Source organism: Callithrix jacchus, chromosome 19 (genome assembly GCF_049354715.1).
Source record: "Callithrix jacchus isolate 240 chromosome 19, calJac240_pri, whole genome shotgun sequence".
Classification (NCBI taxonomy): Eukaryota; Metazoa; Chordata; class Mammalia; order Primates; family Cebidae; genus Callithrix; species Callithrix jacchus.
In genome coordinates, this window is record NC_133520.1 from 13,461,731 (window position 1) to 13,482,500 (window position 20,770).

At 38.1% G+C, this 20,770-nt stretch overlaps 1 protein-coding gene across 1 annotated transcript in view; it reads left to right on the forward strand.

The window, feature by feature from the left end:
- Nucleotides 1-20,770, forward strand: part of USH2A (usherin) — an 815,757-nt gene that overhangs the window by 701,217 nt on the left and 93,770 nt on the right. The window contains exon 61 of the mRNA XM_002760516.6: nt 8,546-8,900. Coding sequence (XP_002760562.4) covers nt 8,546-8,900 — 355 coding nt within the window. The remainder of the gene's footprint in view (nt 1-8,545; nt 8,901-20,770) is intronic.

Below are 20,770 nucleotides of genomic sequence, written 5' to 3' on the forward strand. Positions count from 1 at the left end.
TTTTGTGCATTTAAAATTGTTACAGATTCCTAAGTTGTCTTTCAAATATCATATATAAGAATTTCTGATTCTGAAAACTCCTTTTAATACAAGATCAATCTTCCAAATCTGTCAGCTCAATATTTTAATTGGCACATTTTTATTGTTTTAATTCAAGTTTTGATCATTGTAAGTAAGATTGTTCATTTACTTAAAGTATTTATTTTCTATTTGGGAGGAGTGTATATAATATATTATAAATTCTTAGACTATTTTCCTATTGGATTGTTTCTTATTAAGTTGTCTATATTCTTTCCACATTAAGTCTTCCTTTAGTGATCATATTTAAAATAACATATTATTATTCCAGCACTTTAATGGCTCTACTTCTTATTTCTAAATATAGAATTAATTTGTTATAAGAAATTAGATAAGAATTCATTTTCTTAAAAAATGCTAACTAGTTTGTCAACATTATTTTATAATCCACTGATTTGAAATGTCACTCATACAAAATTCCCATGTGTATCGGGTTTGTTTTAGGACTTTGTATTCTGTTTCAGGTGTCGTAAATAGGAATTTTAGCAAGCAGGGCCTGATGGTGAAGACATCTTAAGTGAATAAAATCAATAGAATAAGCAAAATTTCCAATACATAAGCATAGGATTCAAGGAATGGTTAGGTTTGACTGGAGTCTTTGCTATTTGTAGGGGACATTTAGATGATCAGCTTAATAATAGATTTTGGATCTAAAGCGTTTAAGGTTTTTATTCAGAGGCAATGTGAGCTACTGAAGGTTTATGGGGTAAATAGAGAAGCAATATCATATAGTGGAAAGAACGTGGGACTTGTAATCAGAAGATATGGCTTCCAGGTCCTGGCTCTGACACTTAATAGTTATGTGACTTTAAACAAGTCACTGTGTTCCCTAATTTTCCATTTTTATGTGAAGTGAAGATAGTGAATATAGAAGATAATTCGCCTCTTGGAATTCTTTAAGAATTAAATGAAATAATGTATGTGAAATAATAATAACATATGTGAAATAATACATGTGAAGCATGATAAAAATAGAAAGTTATCCTAACTATGTTGTCCAGAGCCATGCTTTAGAAAGACAAATCTGTCTGGCAGTTGTAGATGAACATTTAAAGTCAAGGAAAGCAGTTCATGGTAGTAAAAGAAGAGGCTTGCATAACAGTATGCCTGGTAGGATTCTGTTTTTCTTTAAATATATGGTATATTTTTTACATATATATGTATATTGTGTTTTTATACATCTATATTGGTATTTATACATATATATGTCTGGAATGTTAGACACCAGACTAGTGCCAGCAGTGCTTATCTCCAAATGATAGGCTATGAGTGATTTTTTTAAATACTTCTGCTTTTGTTCACCTGTTTCTTATTAATTTTTACAATCAATATATTATATGGTCTATTAAAGACAAAATAATAAATTTCGTGAGCACAGATGCAAATCTGTCATAATGTCTTTCCAATTTTCCTATTTCCTTCTTAGTGTAAACATCACCATCACTTTCTGTAATAATCAAAGTCTGATCAAGGGAAAGGAACCACATTACTTAAACAGAAGAAATTTAATATAAATAATTAGTAAGTAGTTATAAATTCATTAACTAGGTAACTAAAAGCATAAAAAGAGAACTCTACAATATCATAGAGGTGGCAACTACAGGAAACATCTAGCACCTTTAGAACTGAGGGAACAAAGGGGAGTTGTTGGAATTATTAAAATGTAAAGGCTTAGAGAAGAGTGCCTGTGAAGCTCAGACCAAGACAGCTCAAGAGGGGCACCTGCCACTTGTGGAGTTGTCTGGAGGAGGAAGCATGAAATTAAATTGGTTTTCCAAGTGCTGGAAAAATTGCACACTGCAATCACCCGCTCCCAATATATTTTTTTATTGCAACACAAGAACAGCCTAATACAGAATATTGGTACCAGGAGTAGGGCATTGCTATAAAGATATCTGAAAATGTGGAAGTGGCTTTGGAGATAATGAACAGAGGTTGAAGAGTTTAGAAGGATCAGAAGAAGACAGGAAGGTGAGGGAAAGTTTGGAACTTCTTAGAGAATGGCTAAATAGTTCTGACCAAAATGCTGGAGAACTGTGAGCCTGCAGAACTGTGAGCAAATCCCTGTTCTTTATAAATTAGCCTACCTCAAGACATATAGATGGGGAAGACCAGGCTAATAAGGTCTGAAATGCAAATTAAAAAGTTATTGGGAACTAAAGTAAATGTCACCCTTCTTGTGGCCTAGAACTAGGCTCCATTTCATTCATGCCCCAGGGATCTGTGAAAGTGAGAACTTAAAAGTGATAACCTAAGGTACCAGTAGAAAAAATTTCTAAGCAATAAAACAGCAAGACTTTGCCTGGCTGTTTCTAACAGCCTACAATCAAATATTGGAGCAAAGAAATGACTCAAAGTTGGAATTTTTATTTAAAAAGAAAACAGAGAGCAGAAGTTCAGAAAATTTTGCAGCCTGGCCCTGTGGTAGAGAAAGAATCCAAGCAGACTGTGAAGTGACCACTTTCAAGAGAGACTAGCATGTCTATAAGGGAACCAAGTGTTAATATCTAAGATAATAAGGAAAAGGCCTAGAAGCCATTTCAGAGATCTTCCAGGTAGCCCCTCTCATCACAGGACCAGAGGCATAGGAGGAAAGAATGGTTTTGAGGGCCAGGCCCAGAATCCTGCTTCCCAGTGCAGGCTTTTGAACAGTTCCCCACATCCTGGCTACTCTTGCTGCAGCTGCACCTCAGAGGGCCTCATCTACATCTCAGGTTACTGCTTCAGAGGGCATATGCCAACAGCCTTGGTAGCTACTATGTGGTGTTAAGTTGGCAGGTGCACAGAATGCAAGCATGAAGGAGGCTTGGCAGCTTCCCCCTAGGTTTCAGAGGATGTATGAGAAGCCTGGGTGACCAGGCAGAAGCCAGCCACAGGGGTGGAGCCCTCACAGAGAAACTCTACTAGGGAAGTGCAGAGGGCAAGTGTGGTGTTGAAGCCACCATACAGAGTCTCTACTGCACTGCCCTAGTAGACCTTCTCTCTAGGTCCCAGATACCATGGGCAGCTTGTATTTTAAAAAGCCATAGGCACTCCATTCCAATGTGTGAGAGCAGCCACAGGGGCTGCACTCTGCAAAGCCACAGGGGCAAAGCTACCCAAAGCCTTGGGAGCCTAATGCTTACAGCAGTGCGCACTGGAGTGGGACATGGAATTAATAGAGATTATTTTGGAGCTTTAAGTTGTAATGTCTGTCCTACCAGGTCTCAGACTTGTGTCAGGCCTATAGCCCCTTTCTTTTAGCCAATTTCTCCCTTTTGCAATGAGAATGTTTACCTAATATCTGTACCCACATTGTATCTTGGAAGTAAATTGCTTGTTTCGACTCTACAGGCTTATAGGTGAAAGGAGATGAGTCTGGATGAGATTTTTGACTTGGTACTTGAGGCTTGGAACTTTTGAGTTAATGCTGCAATTGGTTAAGGCTTTGAGGAACTATTAGAAGAACAGGATTTCATTTTGAAATGTGAGAAAGAGATGAGATTTAGGAGGCCAGTGGTGGAATAATATAGTTTGGATGTTTGTCCTCTCTAAATCTCATGCTAAAAACAGATTCCCAATGTTGCAGATGGGGCCAATCCCTTATGATTTGTTTAGCACCATGCCCTTGGTTATAAGTGAGATCTTACTCAGTTTGTTCATGGGAGCTCTGGTTGTTTAAATGTCTGGGACTTCCCCCAAAGCTTCTCTCTTGCTCCTGCTCTCTGCATGTGATGCACTTGCTCTTTCTTGACCTTCCACTATAACTGTAAGCTTCCTGAGGCTCTCATAAGCAGATGCCAACATCATGCTTTCTGTACACCCTGCGGAACTGTGAGCCAGTTAAATCCCTGTTCTTTATAAATTAGCCTACCTCAACTATTTTTTGTAGCAATGCAAAAGTGGCCTGATGCAAATTTTAAAAAGAGCACGTGGAAGGAGATGATAACTCTATTGGAGAGAAAAGCAAGGAAAAGACTGTCTGGAGAAAGTCATATGGGGTTAGAATTTTAAAAGAGTAGTTGGAGTTAGCCTATAGAAAAAAAGAGAATAGAAAAGAGGATAGGGAGGGGTATTGCCAAACAGAAAATTAGCAGATACCAAAGCCATGGAACCATGAGACACAATGGAATATAAGAAACTATAGTCAAGCATTTGATAACTGGAATATAAAATGGGACTAGAAATTTCAGAGAGGCGAAATTTTGAGAATCAGTAGATGAAGGATAACCGTAGGCCATTTTGCATGGTAAATCTCTAAGGAATTTTTAAATGGACTAAGTCTTAAAATTTTTGGAAGATCTGTGATGTCTATTCCCTCAACAACAGTGTCTACTCATACCAAAAAGCTTGATGATTCAACCTTCGCTAAGCATTTTGTACATCACTTGTGTTTCCATTTGTCCTTTCAGCAGTCTAGTTCAGGATCTGCATTTATTCTTATGTGAACTGTTGGGATGACCTCCTTGTTCAATGCCAGATGTATTTTCCTAAACCTTTGCACATCGTATCCATGATAACTTCATTCAGATGGTGCATTACATTTTACCCAGTAATTTTTATGTTTTAATTTTATATGAATTTTCAGAGGTTTCTTATACACTATGAGGTTATTAACTGTACTTTACAAAAGGAAATAAAAACTAGAGGACACAGACAGGCAGGTTCACCCTAGGTCACTGAACTAAGTGGCAGATGCCAGGACCTCCAACCTATCTCCTCTGACTACAGATGTTTCTGATTATTTAGTTAAACTCATATTATTTTTAATATCTTCATCAAATGGGCCTGGCAATTTCATAACCTTAAAATTGTTATGGTTCATTGGGTTCTAGGATTTTGTTTTAATTGCTTTTGAAAACAAGCAGTGACAATTGCTGGAAGGGAGAGAAAGAGTAAGGAGTTCCAGAAAACATTCTACAATGAGACCACAGAAGTGTGAATGTCTTTAAAAATAGTTTTCCTAGTTTTTTATACTTATTTTTGTTTTTGTTTTCCTCTTAGTGTTAGCAATATTAAATTAACTCTAGTTGGAAAAATCCATTCCTGAAGTATCTTTCAAATGAGTTTTTAGCAAAGAATAACCATTTGGCTATTCAGAGAGAGCTGAAAATTGATTTCTCTAAACACAGGCTACTCAGGAGGAAACACTTCCAGTTAAATGAACAGTTGAAGCCTAAATCTTAAATAGATTAGGAAAATTTGTGGTCTACTCAACGACTTGTGCTCAAAATGTATTCAGACATAAAGCGATTCTGTTTTTTAGCAGCACAGATGAGACATTTACCTCTCCATGGTATTAATTTTTTAAGAATTCAATAGTGATAAGAAACACTTTAACCAAGCTGCACCCTTTAATTCTGTTGGTGATTAAACTTGAAGCTAACATGATACTCAATCTTTTAAAAAGTGTATATATATTTAAAACCCACACTTTTAGGCAAAATTTTTAAGAATGTCAGCTTTATAGAAACCATGACTACATCTCAATTTGGGAATTCATGAGAGTTTAATAAAAATTAATTGAATTGTCATGGAAAGGCTGAAGCTAGACAAAATAGAAAATGTTACTTCCCCAAAGACCATCATAGGTTTATTTGCTGTATTGTGTTCCTAGCAAACACCTTTTTAAAAATCACTGAGAGGAGTCCTTGGCTATGAGCCCTGTGGTTCTCATTAGAATGGATCCCTCCCAACGACACACCTGGTACCTGATATCTGCAGCAAGTACAAAGGCCAAACCCTGCAAACCTACACTGAGTGCAAAATCTGGTCCATGCATGGTAGCGAGCAATGATGAGGTGGGCTGCCGAACCATAATTGCAGGTCATTGAGGGTTATCTATGAAGCCTCTATAGCTTCCAGCAGGAAGCTTGTCATTGCTCATACTTAGGTCATCATGATTTATCAATTTGAGGATCATCAAATTCCCAAAGCCAGTGATTTTACATATCCTGCTTTTTTGTCTTAATAACCCTTTACGTTTTGATGGAGCTGGTTAATCTGATATGGCAGCATGTGAAATTTTCAGCATCTGAAGAGGGTGTTAATTAAATCCTCCTAACAGCCTGGAAAATATTGATGTACTCATCCCTCTCTTCTCAGCTAGAGAGAGGGCTGAAGGAGGAGCGTCCATGTCTTGGTTACATTCTTCTCCAACCTAGAATACTGCCTTGATAGGAAATAAGAGCTGCTGGAGAAGAGGCAAAGATACAGAAAAGTCATGGAATTACATACCTTTTAGCCTTTCACTTGAAAAAACAATAATGAACACTTACTGGGCTCAGATGCTGGGAATACAGAGATATACCAATCACAATTCCTCCAGAACTTTGCTTTCTACCAACCCTGCATCATGATTTTACATCTGGATGGGAAAAGAACTGTTCCAAATGAAGTATCAGATACATAGGGCCATCTCGACAACTGACCATTCTACTTTAATGCTGTATATATTAATACCAAAAGAGTATGCATTTGGCCCTAGTTTTGATATCAACAAAAATCTAAAGATTAGCCTAAACAATCCTATTCTCAGACAGTTGAAAGAATTTTGAGAGTATACTCTGCATTTTACCAGGTTTTAGGGGAGACATCTAAAAGGCATTTAACTTTTGTCCTTTAAAGATCTCTAAAGCAGGCCAGATATGGTGGCTCATGCCTGTAAATCCTAGCACTTTGGAAGGCCAAGGCCAGAGGCTTGCTTGAGGAAGACCAGCTTGGGCAACCTGGTGAGACCTCATCTCTACAAAAAAATTTAAAAAGTTAGCAAGGCCTAGCAGCACACATCTGTAGTCCTAGATACTCAGGAGTCTGATGCAGGAGAATCTCTTGAGCCCAGGAGTCTGAGGCTGCATTGAGCTATGATTGCACCAATGCACTCCAGTCTGAGTGACAAAGTCAGACCCAGTCTCAAAAAAAGAAAAAAAAAAAACCTCTAAAGTAAATTCCTATTCGATTATTTATCTTATCACGTAATTTTCCTTAATTTGCACATAGCTCCATCTCCTCTACTCAACTACTTATTCCTTTAGGTAGGGAGCATGTTCATCTTTTTACCTTTGCTCCTAATACAATGATAGGCATATAAAAGTATTTAATAGAGATTTGTTGATGTATAACAACAGTAAATGTATTTTTAAAAAACAGTGGTCTTGCCGGGCCTGGTGGCTTACACCTGTAATCCCAGCACTTTGGGAGGCCAAGTAGGGTGGATCACCTGAGGTCAGGAGTTCAAGACTAGCCTGACCAACATGGAGAAACCCTGTCTCTACTAAAAATACAAAATTAGCTGGGCATGGTGGTGCATGCCTGTAATCCCAGCTCCTGGGGAGGCTGAGGCAGGCGAATCACTTCAACCTGGGAGGTAGAGGTTGCGGTGAGCCGAGACTATGCCATTGCACTCCAGCCTAGGCAATGAGAGTGAAACTCCATCTCAGAAAAAAAAAAAAAAAAAAAAAAAAAAACAGTGATCTTGATATATAAGAAAAGATTGTCCTTACTTTGAGAGTTTATGGTTTAAATCAGAGAAAATTCAAATGAAGAGAAAGTAAATGGCATCTAAGAAGTGAATTTAAAATACTTTTTATACATCCTGGGAACAAATGCAAAAAAGCGTTGTGCTGTGTGAGAGAAAATAGGAGCTGCGGGCTTCCCTTCATAGTTCTTCGTCTTCCAGTATGCAAGCCTGGGCTTTTTCACCCAGCAATTTTATGGTCCTAAGAGCAGCAAAAGAATCAGCCTCAATATGCAAACACTTTTGAAACTGCTGCAATCATCATATTTGCTACTGTCCCATTAGCCAAAAAAAGTCCTATAGCCAAGCTCAGAACGAGTCTGGGAACATACTGGCAAAAGGCATAGATACAGGGAGATGAACGCATTGGGACCCCAGCGGCAATCCATTTACCAAAGAAGGTAGGATTCCCAATAATATCAGCCTCTAATAATTCTATATCCTGTGGTCCCAGTTGTGCAAAATATAAAACCCCAATATAACTGCATGCATATATGCACAAACACACAGAGAGAGAGAGAGAACTAGAAGATATATCAGAATGCATTAATAGTGCTTAATATGTGCTTCTATATTTTTTAAATGTTTAAATATGTTTGCTTTCTTGTATTGCATGTGAATTTTGTTATTCAGCAAAAATATCTGGAAGGCAATAAAATGTGATTATGGATGAGGTTTCACCTTTTGTGCTTTTTATATTTCTTCTGTATTTTTCGTGTTTTCTATAAAGCATGTGCACTCTTTTATAATCAGTCAAATTCATGTGTGTGTGTGTGTGTACTACACTTAAAAAATTATATTGAGTTAGGCCACTGTACTTCTCCGTCTGGTTTTTCTTTTATTATGACACCAGAAGGAAACAGTTGAAAAGTTGAGTTGATAACAAATTTTGAAAAACAATTTTTACTCCATCTACAAACGGTGTTTTGAAGTGTGCAGCTGTCACTGGTTGCCTGCTTGGTTTCCTTTCAGGCGCCCTGCTGGCATTGAAGAGGAGTCTCTTTTATTTGTCTGGTCAGAAGGAGCCCTTGAATTTACAGATGAAGGAGGCACCCTGAGACCTTTCACGCTCTATGAATATCGGGTCAGTGCCCGTAACTCCAGGGGTGCGGTGGAGAGTCTGTGGTCATCAACACGAACTCTGGAAGCCCCACCTCAAGATTTGCCAGCTCCTTGGGCTCAAGCCACCAGCGCTCATTCAGTTCTGTTGAACTGGACAAAGCCAGAATCTCCCAATGGCATTATCTCCCACTACCGTGTGGTCTACCAGGAAAGACCCGACGATCCCGCATTTCACAGCCCTACCGTGCATGCTTTCACAGTGACGGTAAGACCCTTGAAAAATAACTGACACTCAGACTACCTGATTAATATGTTGAAATTAATTTCCTTATCCAGCTTCTCATTCTTCTTCACTTAGGGCTTAAATACATGAAAATCTTTCACTTGAAAAGTGGCAATATAGACACGGGGAATAAGATACTTAACTGAGTATGAGGAGTATTGGGGACCAGTTTGTAGACATGATTAATTTTGATTACCTCAAAACAAACAAATTTTATTTATTCATGAAATTGATTTCCATTTTCCATATTTACTAAACAGGAATAATTTTTTTTTGAGACAGGGTCTCATTCTGTACCCAGGCTGGAGTGCAGTGGCGTGATCTCAGCTCACCACAGCCTCTGTCTCCTTGGTTCAAGCAATTCACCAGCCTCAGCCTCCCAAGCAGCTGGGATTACAGGTGCCCACCATGCCTAACTAATTTTTGTATTTTTAGTAGAGACGGGGTTTCACCATGTTGGCCAGGCTAGTCTCAAACTCTTGACCTCAAGTGATCCGACTGCCTCAGCCTCCCAAAGTGCTAGGATTAGAGGCATGAGCTACTGCACCTGGCCTAAGTGAGAGTAATTTAATGTTTCTTGATTTGCATTTTTCATATCTACTAAATGGGAATAATATAATGCTTTTCTCCATACCTCAAAGAGATGAGATTCAGCTGAAAACAGATAGAATATTTGATTTTCTATTTCCCCAACAAGCTAGTAATATATATAGCTCTCTATATATATATATATATATATGTGTGTGTGTGTGTGTGTGTGTGTGTGTACGTGTGTGTATGTATGTGTGTGTGATATATATTTATATTTATATTTATATTATATTTATATTTATATATATATAAATATATATTTATATAAATATATACATTTATATATTTTTCTGTGATATATATTTATATAAATATAAATATAATATAAATTTATATTTATATAAATATATATCACACACACACACAAAGTTGCTTGCACTATAGCTTACTGGTGATTTTTTTTTTTTTAAGGAATGGCCTCCTCTGGCCCATAAAACAACTTAATTCAGTTCACCTGATCACCTCGTAGCTCCTGCATGCTTTCTTTGTGTCCAGCATAGCCTCATGTTCTATGGGAGATACAGAAACAGGACGGTCCTTGTCACAGGGAGTGTTCTGTTTTATAATATTGCAGAGATGAGAACTGTGCATAAGGGGGAGAAAAAGAGAAGCAGTTGAGTACAGCCTACAGTGTCCACTACACTGGAATTCAGATCCCAAACTCCACTGTCTACTAGCTTCAAACCACAAGGCAAGAGAGAACAATATCACATAGCAAGTGTTAGGCAAGAAATGCTCTAGGAGATCAGCTCTCAAACTGAAAATGCTTCGTGGACAAGAGTCAGTTTTGTGGTCTTAGGAGTTAAATACAAATATGTGCCAAGACCTTATTAAATATGGAAAACCCTCAATAAGAACAAATGAACAGACAAAGCATTATTTAAAATAGTATGTTTCTATGCTTTAAATCCTGGAAGGCCAATTTACATGAAAGTTATCTTATAGGAAATAACATTTATCAAAATATTTAAATAACAGTGAGCAAATATATTTTTATAAAACTCCAGAAGAGCCTTTCTTAAATTAATAGTTTGAAGTACAATGTTTTCCCACTGTCCCTGTGTTTAAATTTCTCATATGACTAAAAAATAAGCAATATATAAATGAAAGGATAATTGTTTTATCTTCATTTTTATCTCTTTCAGAATTAGTACTATATTTTTATTAGATAGTAAATTATCTTTATATACTAGAGTCTTTCCTATTATGTCTTCTAGTTCCTATATGATAAGCACTAGAAGCAGTGTTCTTAAGTGTAAAAGATCTTTTTGAGTGGATACGTGATCCAGGAGGAAATTGGTTACTTCTCCCCATATCCTTCAAACTCATGTTCTAAACTTTGACCCTTAAAGTCAAATGTTTATGAATATCCTACCCTTGTTAATAGCTTCTGAATGAGGCATCTTAATTTAAATATGCTTTTATTGAAGGCACAAAGATTGCAATGGTTAAACCTCTGATCTTTTAAAATATAACTTTCAGAGGTATGAGCCTAATCATTTAGCCTCCCAAAACAGTTCTATTGCACTTCCCTTGTGGAATACCCTATAAGTCATCCCTTCATAGCCAGCTTCATTTTAAAACACAAGCTTTAAAGTATATGATGAATCTATGAACTCTATTCTTTATTTAAACTTCTAGGCTCTATTTTTATCATACTAAAACACTTCTGAAAAAGAGGCAAGCCTATGGCCCCAAGCTTTAAGCTGCACAGAGCTCTTTGCACACAGGCCCTCCCTGATGTGGCTTTCATTTTGACAGTCCAGTACTGGCACTCCTCCATTTTTCCAAAGATTTTTTTTTTTGCAATGCTGAATAGAATAGCCAGAATAATTTAAAAAAACAATACTTCTGCATGTGACTTTTGAATGTGTATGTATTTATTCAAAGTGGCTTCCCAAAATCTAAATCTTTGGCTCTAAGAATTGCAAGAGAAGGCTTCATTAGATTCAACAAGAAAGGTCCCACCTGATCTTTTCAAGCAAACAAGGACATCTTCCACAAAGCGATCTGGGCAAGTGTTCAGACCTTCAGGCCACTGGACCACGTTTTCAGGGCATGAGGGCTACTCTTTATGATCTGACACGTTTGAGAGAGGTCACCAGGAAAATAAACTAGTGTTTTTGTATTTCACTTATTCCCACAGTCCCTGTGTAGGAGATTGTGTTCAATATTTTTGTCTAAAAGATCTGTATGCCAGGCGCGGTAGCTCACACCTATAATCCCTGCAGTTTGGGAGGCTGAGACAGGCAGATTACAAGGTCAGGAATTTGAGACCAGCCTGGCCAACATGTTGAAACCCTGTATCTACTAAAAATGCTATTTTTAGTATTTTTACTCTTGGGAGCAAATACTCTTTAGTATTTTTACTTCGGGAGGCTGAGGCAGGAGAATTGCTTGAACCCAGGAGGCTAAGGTTGCAATGAGCCAAGATGGCACCACTGCACTCCAGCCTGGGCAACAGATCAAGACTCCATCTTGAAAAAAATAAAGGAGGTTCTATCAGTTATCCAATGTTCCGTACTCCTTACCATCACAGAAAAAAATGTATCTCTTATCTCAGACAAATCACTCCTCCTATAATCTAACTCTTTCTTTGTTCAGAGCAGCATGACATCTGCATACTAGCACAATGGGCCTTCAAGGTCAAACAAATGATTGACAATTCAATCTGATTTGGCAAATAGTCATTGAGTACTATATTCAATATATCAGTATGCAATACCAAACTTCACTGAATGTTGTTGAAGTCTGCTATGAGACTTGGCCCTTGAGCAGAGGAGAGACTGTGAGGAAAAATGAGTGATTGTTCTGAGGCACAGGCTATTACCCTTGGGCATTTTGGGTTTCTAAGCTTCTTGCTGCTGAGTTTCTGCTGCCCATGTTTCGAAGACTCCATTTTATTTTTATTTCTCTATAAATTTAATGGGTGCAAGTGAAGTTTTGTTACATGGATATATTGTGCAGTGAAGTCTGGACTTTTAGTGTAACCATTGCACAAATAACGTACATGGTACCCATCAGGTAATTTCTCATCCCTCACTCAACTCCCTCCCTCCCACGCTTCCAAGTCTCCAATGTCTATTATTTCACACCCTATGTCCATGTGTATACATTATGTAGTCCCACTTATAAGTGAGAACATGTGGTATTTGACTTATGTTGCTGCAAAAGACATGGATTTCATTCTTTTTTATGGCTGAGTAGTATTCTACCGTATATATACATATATATGTATATATATCTCACTACATATATATATGTATATATATCTCACTACATATATATATGTATATGTATATATATATATGTGGGTCTCTAAAGAGAGATTCTTGGGTTTTCTTTAGACCAATACCTTCCATTATTGAAAACAGGCTTTAGTTAGAATGTGAGGTATATGTATATCTTTACATTCTATATATATTCATATATATATTACATTCTACAGTATGTAAAATTATTCCCATTTAGTAAATATGGAAAATGGAAATGGAAATCAAGATATATATATGTGCGTGTGTGTGTATAGATATATAGATATACATATATCACATTCTCTTTATCCAGTCATCCTCTGATGAACACTTATGTTGATTCAATATCTTTGCTATTGTGATTAGTGCTGTGATAAACGTGAGTGGAGGTATCTTTCCAATATAATAACTTATTTTCCTTTGAGTAGATGCCCGGTAGTGAGGAGGTTGCTGGATTGAATGGTAATTCTACTTTTAGTTCTTTGAGAAATCTCTATATTGTTGTCCATAGGGGTTGTAGAAGAAGACTCCATTTTAAATCGCTTTCCAAGTACCTTCCTCAATCCACTTACTGTTTATGTAATTTCTGCACCAGCTAAACAACTTTAGCTGTCTTCTTTCCTTTCTGTGCCTGCGGTATGAAATTTTTCAAGATTTTGTTTATTGGCTACTCTGGCTAAAATTCTTCCGGGCAAAGGAACTACAGTGCCTTCTCCATTAATGAGACACAGAGTCCGTTCCCATCATTGCAGGAGTGCAGTTCAGTCCACAGCCTCGCAAGAGGTAATGCTAATGCAATTAGTATTAGCTCATGCATTAGTCGCTTGCTTATTAAGATTTCATCTCTGCACAAGGGGCCGCCGATAAATTGCCCATGTTATGGTGCCATCCCTAGCTTGCCCCAAGGTCCCCCCACCTGTCTTGTTTATAGACAGGTGGATGTTGCTGAGAGAGCCACATAAAACAGGTGCAATGGAGGCATGAATTCTGCTTGCGGTGGCAGTGGATGGAGAAATGGCAGTGGGGGCCCTCCATGGGGGTGAGAAGCGTATGTGTTGGCAGGAACAGCAGCAGCGGCAGCAGCAGCAGAGGCAGCAGGAGCAGAGAAATGGAAAGAGTGTGGGTTTTAATGCATCACTAGCTGCTCTCACAACCTCATGAAAACTTTCACCTCCCTACTTATCTCTATGTAGGACCTTCTAAGGGAGAGAGAGGGAGATCACGATTCTTGGGGTCTTCTTAGACCAATACCTTCCATTGCTGAAAACAGGCTTTAGTTAGAAGGCCTTAAACACCCTTCCCAGTTAGCTCTGTGATGAATTGTGAGGTGTCAGGAAAGAAGCCGTATTTAGCCTTGCTTGGCATGCAGGAGTTTACAGGGAACACTCCTGGCAAGGTTGGCGATATCGCTACCACCATTTGGGTTTGTTTGCTTTTTCTCACTGGCACCTGCCATTGTGCTGGCAGAAATAAATCTGAGAATTGGGGATTTTAAAGGCAAAGGCAGTTTACCTATTATCTGTGCTCTAAGTATATCCTTACTTGTTCCACGGGGTTATACAACGTCAAGCCCAGATCATGCATTTGCCCAGAAATGGCACTTCACTCCATGTAGAACCAAGCATAACGTGCTGAGAAATAAGCATTATATAGGTCACTAAAAATTGGCTTCCAATCTGGGAATAAAATCCAGAATGACTAACTCTAGTTTCTAGATTCTAGTTGCCAAGCTTCTTTTCCCAATGTCAAGGGGAGGTAGTCAAAATTTCCTCAAGTGGTTGTTTCGTATGTCTTTACCATTAAGTAGATACGTGACAAAAAATAACAGCAACAATAATAAAATAGATATTTCACAATTGTCATCTTATGAAGAGTGTGTGAGTAAACTGATAACATTTATTTTTAATCCCATTTTCATTTTGACTTAGATAACAAACTATTACTGCTCTTTACATATGATCTTAAATTAGTTGCAGTTCTTTTAAACTTGACGACCTTAGCCTTTCCTCCCCAGACCCATTTATTAGACAACAGAAACACTCTGGGAGACATAGCTTTCTAAAAGGACTCCTTTGGTGACTATCTTTCTAATGTGAAGAAAAATTTGGTAATAAAAATAATTATCATATTTCCAGTGTCAGTTCTACAAACTGAGATTTTCACATTTTATAATAAGAAATAACTGTATCATTCTTTTATATAAAAGATACAAAACATGGATGAGTAACTATCATATAAAATAATGAATATTTGTTGGCATAACACTTTTTTTTTAAGAGACGGGGTCTTCCTCTGTCATGCAGGCTGCAGTGCAGTGGCGCCATCATACCTCACTGTAGCCTTAACGTCCTGCACTCAAGTGATCCTCCTGCCTCAGCCTCCCAAGTAGCTGGGACTACAGGTGCATGCCACCATGCCCAGCTAATTTTTAAAATTTTTTATAGAGATGATGTCTCACTAAGTTGCCCCAGCTGGTTTCAAATTCCAGACCTCAAGAGATCCCGCCACTGCGATGTTCCAAAGTGTTGGAATTACAGGCTTAAGCCACTGTCCATGGCTAAACCTTTTAGTTGTAATGATATGTTTGGTTTAATATTCACTTTTCATTCACTAGCCTTACATAATCTTTAGCCGTTTTGTCTAATTTATTCCTGAAAGTCACAAATACATATCAAGAATCGACCCTTTGCTCAGTATTGTTGGGGATGAAAACCATGTGAGTCTTTTTGAATTATATATAATTACTTATTTGAAAGAGCTATATTTTTCTCCAACCACTTTATCATAGCAAACTCCATCAGCACTCCCTGGCTCACCAATCAATAACATCTAGCAGGTCCCATGGTTTTCCAGTCACTTTTCAGTGACACAGACCAATGCAACTAGCAATCAAGATTTATTTCAGGTGTTTTTTTAAAAACTCCAGTCTAGGCTGGGCGCTGTGGCTCATACCTGTAATCTCAGCACTTTGGGAGGCTGAAGTGGGCAGATTACCTGAGATCTGAAGTTCAAGACCAGCCTGGTCACTGGTCAATGGGGTGAAAACCTGTTTCTAGTAAAAATACCAAAATTAGTCAAGCATGGCAGCTGGTACCTGTAATCCCAGCTAATCAGGAGGCTAAGGCAGGAGAATTGCTTGAACCTGGGAGGTGGAGGCTGCAGTGAGCCAAGACTGCACCATTGCGCTCCAGCCTGGGTGACAGAGCAAGACTCTGTCTCAAAACAAACAAACAAAGTACAGTCTAAATTAAAACCTGATTTGTGTTTAAGGATCTACAGTGAGGAAGAGGGCATGGCCATTTTCCCCTTTCTTCAGTTCCCTCTTTTTTCTCTTATTTACTTCCCCAGGATTATGGCATGAAAAGAAAGAATTAGACAAAAAGTAACAGAGCTTTACTCAACAATATTGCTCTAATTAATCTTCTGTTAATTTTGAGGGGGCAGATGCCTCATGGGATTTTCTTTGTGGGTTACACGAGGGTCCCCATAGGAAATTCCATGCCTCATAATTCCCTGATGCAGGCAATACACTCTTTAGCTAATATCTTACACCCCTATTTGTTATTGTTCAAGAAGTACACCCTACAACCTTTTTTGCCTCTGAGGGCCCCTCTCCCAAGCAGGAAGCCAATATCAAGTCCTACCAGGTTGACAAAATTCATTCCTTTCTTGGCACCCACTGGGACTGCAGAAAACTTTGGTTCTACCAAATAATGAAGGTGTAGCTTGTCCAGTACTATATTCTCTACCTAACCTACCATGCTGGCTGGGACCTAGCCAGTCTCCCAACTTTGGAATTCATTGACTAAGATACAGTATTAGCTTCTGTGTTAGGCTATTATCCCAAAACTCTGGGATCACTTAAGGAGTTCAGAAGACTTTTTCCACCTTAGTCATTGCATCAAAATTGTCCTGCTAGTTTCATCAGTGCAATAGGAAGCCTCTTGCCAAGAGCAGACTGTTCATCTCACTTTTCTTGCAACATCTCCAATTTCTTCAAGTGTTTCTATTGGACATTCCTTGTATGCCTTGAAAGGGAGCGTGGAGAAATCCCATTCCCTCCCTGAAATGGGAAGGATATAACCAAAGCCTCTTTCTTCTCCACGGAATCCCCTTCCTTTTTTTTCATGAACTTGGATCTTCTCATATAGGTTATCTTCATAGAGCTTCATAGGAAGATGAAGCCTGAAGTCTGTATTTTCCATAAGTCCTACAGTGATATGTCGAGCTGTTCCAGTAGAGTTACCTACCACCTGTTTTTCTAAAGTATACTCATTATTCTCCAATACAGTCCTATTTCACATCCTGTTACATAACTAAGTGGCCCTATCATCTTTCTCATTGGGTAAGCCAGATCATTTTTGAGTCCTCCCTCTTCCTTTCTTCCATATCAATCCTTCACTAAGTGCTATTGATTCTATTTCCAAACCATAGCTTAAATTTTTCCACTTGAAGACCACATTAGGCTGTTCACACATGTTAATCCCTCCTCCTGGAGTGACGGCTCATGCTCCTATAATTCATCTGTCCTCCTTCTTACTCATCAAGTCTGAACTAAAATGTCACTTATCTCATAGGGCTGCTTCGATGACTAATAAATTAATGCATATGCAAAGTACCATAAATGGCAATATAAATAGACTATAAACCTTTAGCAGTCTTTCTTTTTGAAATAACAGAGACCAGAATAAATTAGCAGTTGTATATAAGGTTCTGGTTTGTATAGGCAACTGTATTAATTCGGTCATGAGTAAAAAACCTTATGTTTTATACATTTTAAGTGTTCCTCGCCTTGCCATAACATTCTGAGCTTGCAAATTTGAATGTTTCCTGATACTGTGCCATCAATTTCCATGTAATTTTCCTAATACTGGATTAGGTTCTGTTTCCTTTCTAAACTGCCTGGAGCAAGAACATGCTTTTTTTTTTTTTTTTTTTTTTTTGGTCTCCTGAGGTTTATTACGGTCTTATCCCTGGCTCCCCTGCCCCAATAACATCACATGCCTGCCACTCTAAGAGCCCTCCTTAGGATATTTCCACCTTATATGTAGTTCTGTTTACATGCCATGACACTCTTAGGACCTGCCCTTTTCCTTAGATCTAGGATTGTATCAGCAGAACATGATGAGGTCTTTTAGTCACACACACACACACACACACACACACCTCAAATCACACAAATAGATTCTACCAAATTGGCATCTACCTGCTTCCCCTTTGCCAACTAGTAGTTTATCAGTACATGTGAGACGGTTGGTGGGGATTATTTGACCTGTGGGTCAGTATGTTGCTATTTACTGGCCTTTCACCAACTTGTAAGAAAACCCTTTTTAGACGCCTAAGAATGCTGTGGAGCCTTGTTCAAAAATATATCTGAAAGAGGAATCAACTAGTCCACATACTAATAGGCCATGGCCATAAATTCAGAATATATGCCATGTAGCAGAGACAGCAAGCTGTAAATGGCAGTGAAGGGCAGAAGTTAATTGAACTACTCTGCTCTTGTCACAAATGGAAAGTAGCCACTACCTGAGACAAGATGGCTACCCCTGAAGTACCCTATTACAGCCAAGAGATCATATCCTTAGCTCTGCAAGGGCTTATGGGTGAGGGGGAAATCATACACAGATGACCAATTTTTTTATGGTTCACAGCCGATCAAAGTGAAATTCAGCAGCTGTTCAGGACAAGTGACCACTGTAACGGCTGTAATATAACCTACTAAATAGAGAGGGAATTGCATTAGAGCAAGAGGTTAGCTGTGATTATCGGCAGGTGAGTGCTTTATTGAAGTTGAAAGACCATTAACATTGATAGAGTAATTATTTCAACTTGAACGTAATTACCTTGATGGGTGATAACTTCTCTAGTGTTCCCAGATTTGATTGGGCCAAACAATTGTGAGCTCCTGAAGCCTAGAAAAATATTACAACAATACTGTGATTTTTAAATTACTGAACCACTGGTGGAATATTCTAATTATACTGAACAGTGAAAAGATTTTGCCTTACACAAGCTAGTGACCTCTCATGTAGAGAGAGACATTTGCTTTTTAATCCAAATGCAATGACCCACACCCACCACCTGTGAATACATATGTGATGGGTTTGCAAATGAATCTTTTTATCTCGATATAATTTTTAAGGTGAAACATCTTGTTAGTGCTGAGCCTGGGTAATACTAAGCTAGAAATGTTGACATTGTTGGTCATATCTATGGACTGGAAGGCTCCAGAATAGCAACTATCTTCTATCTTTGTCACAGAGGGTTTAAATTATATAAAGTAAATATTTTGATAATGACTACACACAAATTAGAATGTATGGATGCCACATATTTTGGATTCCAAATTTCAGTATTATCTAGTTACATAATTCAGTTGTTTAAATAACTTTCTCACCTGATGTTATGCAACTCCACTACAAATACTCTGTTGTCAGGGTATTTTCTGTTTATCTACACTGGACATCAGCAAACAAAATTAAAGTTGAAAACCTGGGCTATTGCTTCTCTGTAATCTCATGAATATATGAAAACTCCAAGTTATTAGCAATTGAGGACCAAGACAAATCTAATTCAGTGATCAAGACCAAGAAATTATTGGGCTCCTCCATTAATCAGTTTTTCATCATCTCAAAGGGTAGATTTATCTTTTGAGAATCTACCCTGTCCAGAAGCTATAACAGATACAAACAAAGAGTAGTTTTTTCTCTCTAGGACTCCTGGTGTTTTTGGAAAAACAATAAGAAAAGAGACAAATTACAATGTAATAAGAAAGCATTTGGTCATGCATGGTATTGATTGTACTTATGAATACTTAAAAGAACTTAGGAGGACTCTAACCCGTACTCCTGAGTCCAAGCCCAGCACTCATTCTATGGAAACACAAACCATTGACAGAACAAACATAGGCATCATGGTTCTTAGCCATGCTGTCAGAAAAGATGAATGTGACATCACCTAAAGTTCCTGGATGATTCCTTAGACCTTTCTATCATCTTGGCAAGGTTTGATCAGATGATCAGCCAATGAATGACTATCTTTTTGGCAGCACTTCCAACGAGTCTTTTCTAATCAAAATCTCAGACTTTCCTAGGGACAAAACAGGTTTCTACTTGTTGTCTAAGAGCCAATAAGGAATGTTTTACGAAGAAGTTAATGGGTTTCCTTCATCTCCCCATCTCGGCTCTGAACTCCTCTCCATAGACAAAGTTGTTGGGTCTCTCAGAAATTACCGTAGTGTGTAGAAATCTCTGCCAAGCCAAAAGACATTTGCCAACTGCAAAGTAATATAACTGGCTTGAATATGGTAAAAGAGTGAAGGTTTGAGATGAAAACACACCACTTGGGAAAGTGATAAGAATTTATGAATTGAATTGTGCATCTTACCATTAAGCCAACCAAAGGGTAACGAAATCTGACCGATCTGACAGCACATCAGAGTTCTTAGCACAGCGGGCTCACCATGTGTCACATACAGCCAGGCTAAAGATTGTATTAAGGAACCCCTTAGGTACTCTGAATTTAAAATAAGTGTAATAACTCATTTTTAAACATTTTATATGATACCTGAATTATTAAACATTCACATTACAAAATCAGAGAATGTTAATCCATTCAAAAGTGTGCGTTGTCTAACACTGAAAGATAATGGTCATGTCTAGATGGTAAAATTACAGTATCTTTTTAACAGATGTAAATGTTACTTTTTGACAAGACACAAGTAATGAATTTTATTGTCCAAGTTCCTATTGGGTGATTATGATACAGAGTTTTATTTTTGCTAAAGCAATTACTAATGTCATGGCTGGATACCTGTGCCCATTAGTGGCTGGTTCTGTGTTTTTTTAGGATGGTTATTGATCTCTTGCTGAGCTGAGATTCAGGTTTTATGCCAGATAGCTTGATTAATGGGTTGGTTTCTGTAAGTGGACTGAATGGGGATAGAAAGCAGGGGCAGCCTGCTCTGCCAACCCCAAATCCGTCAAGACGCATAGCTCATTATGA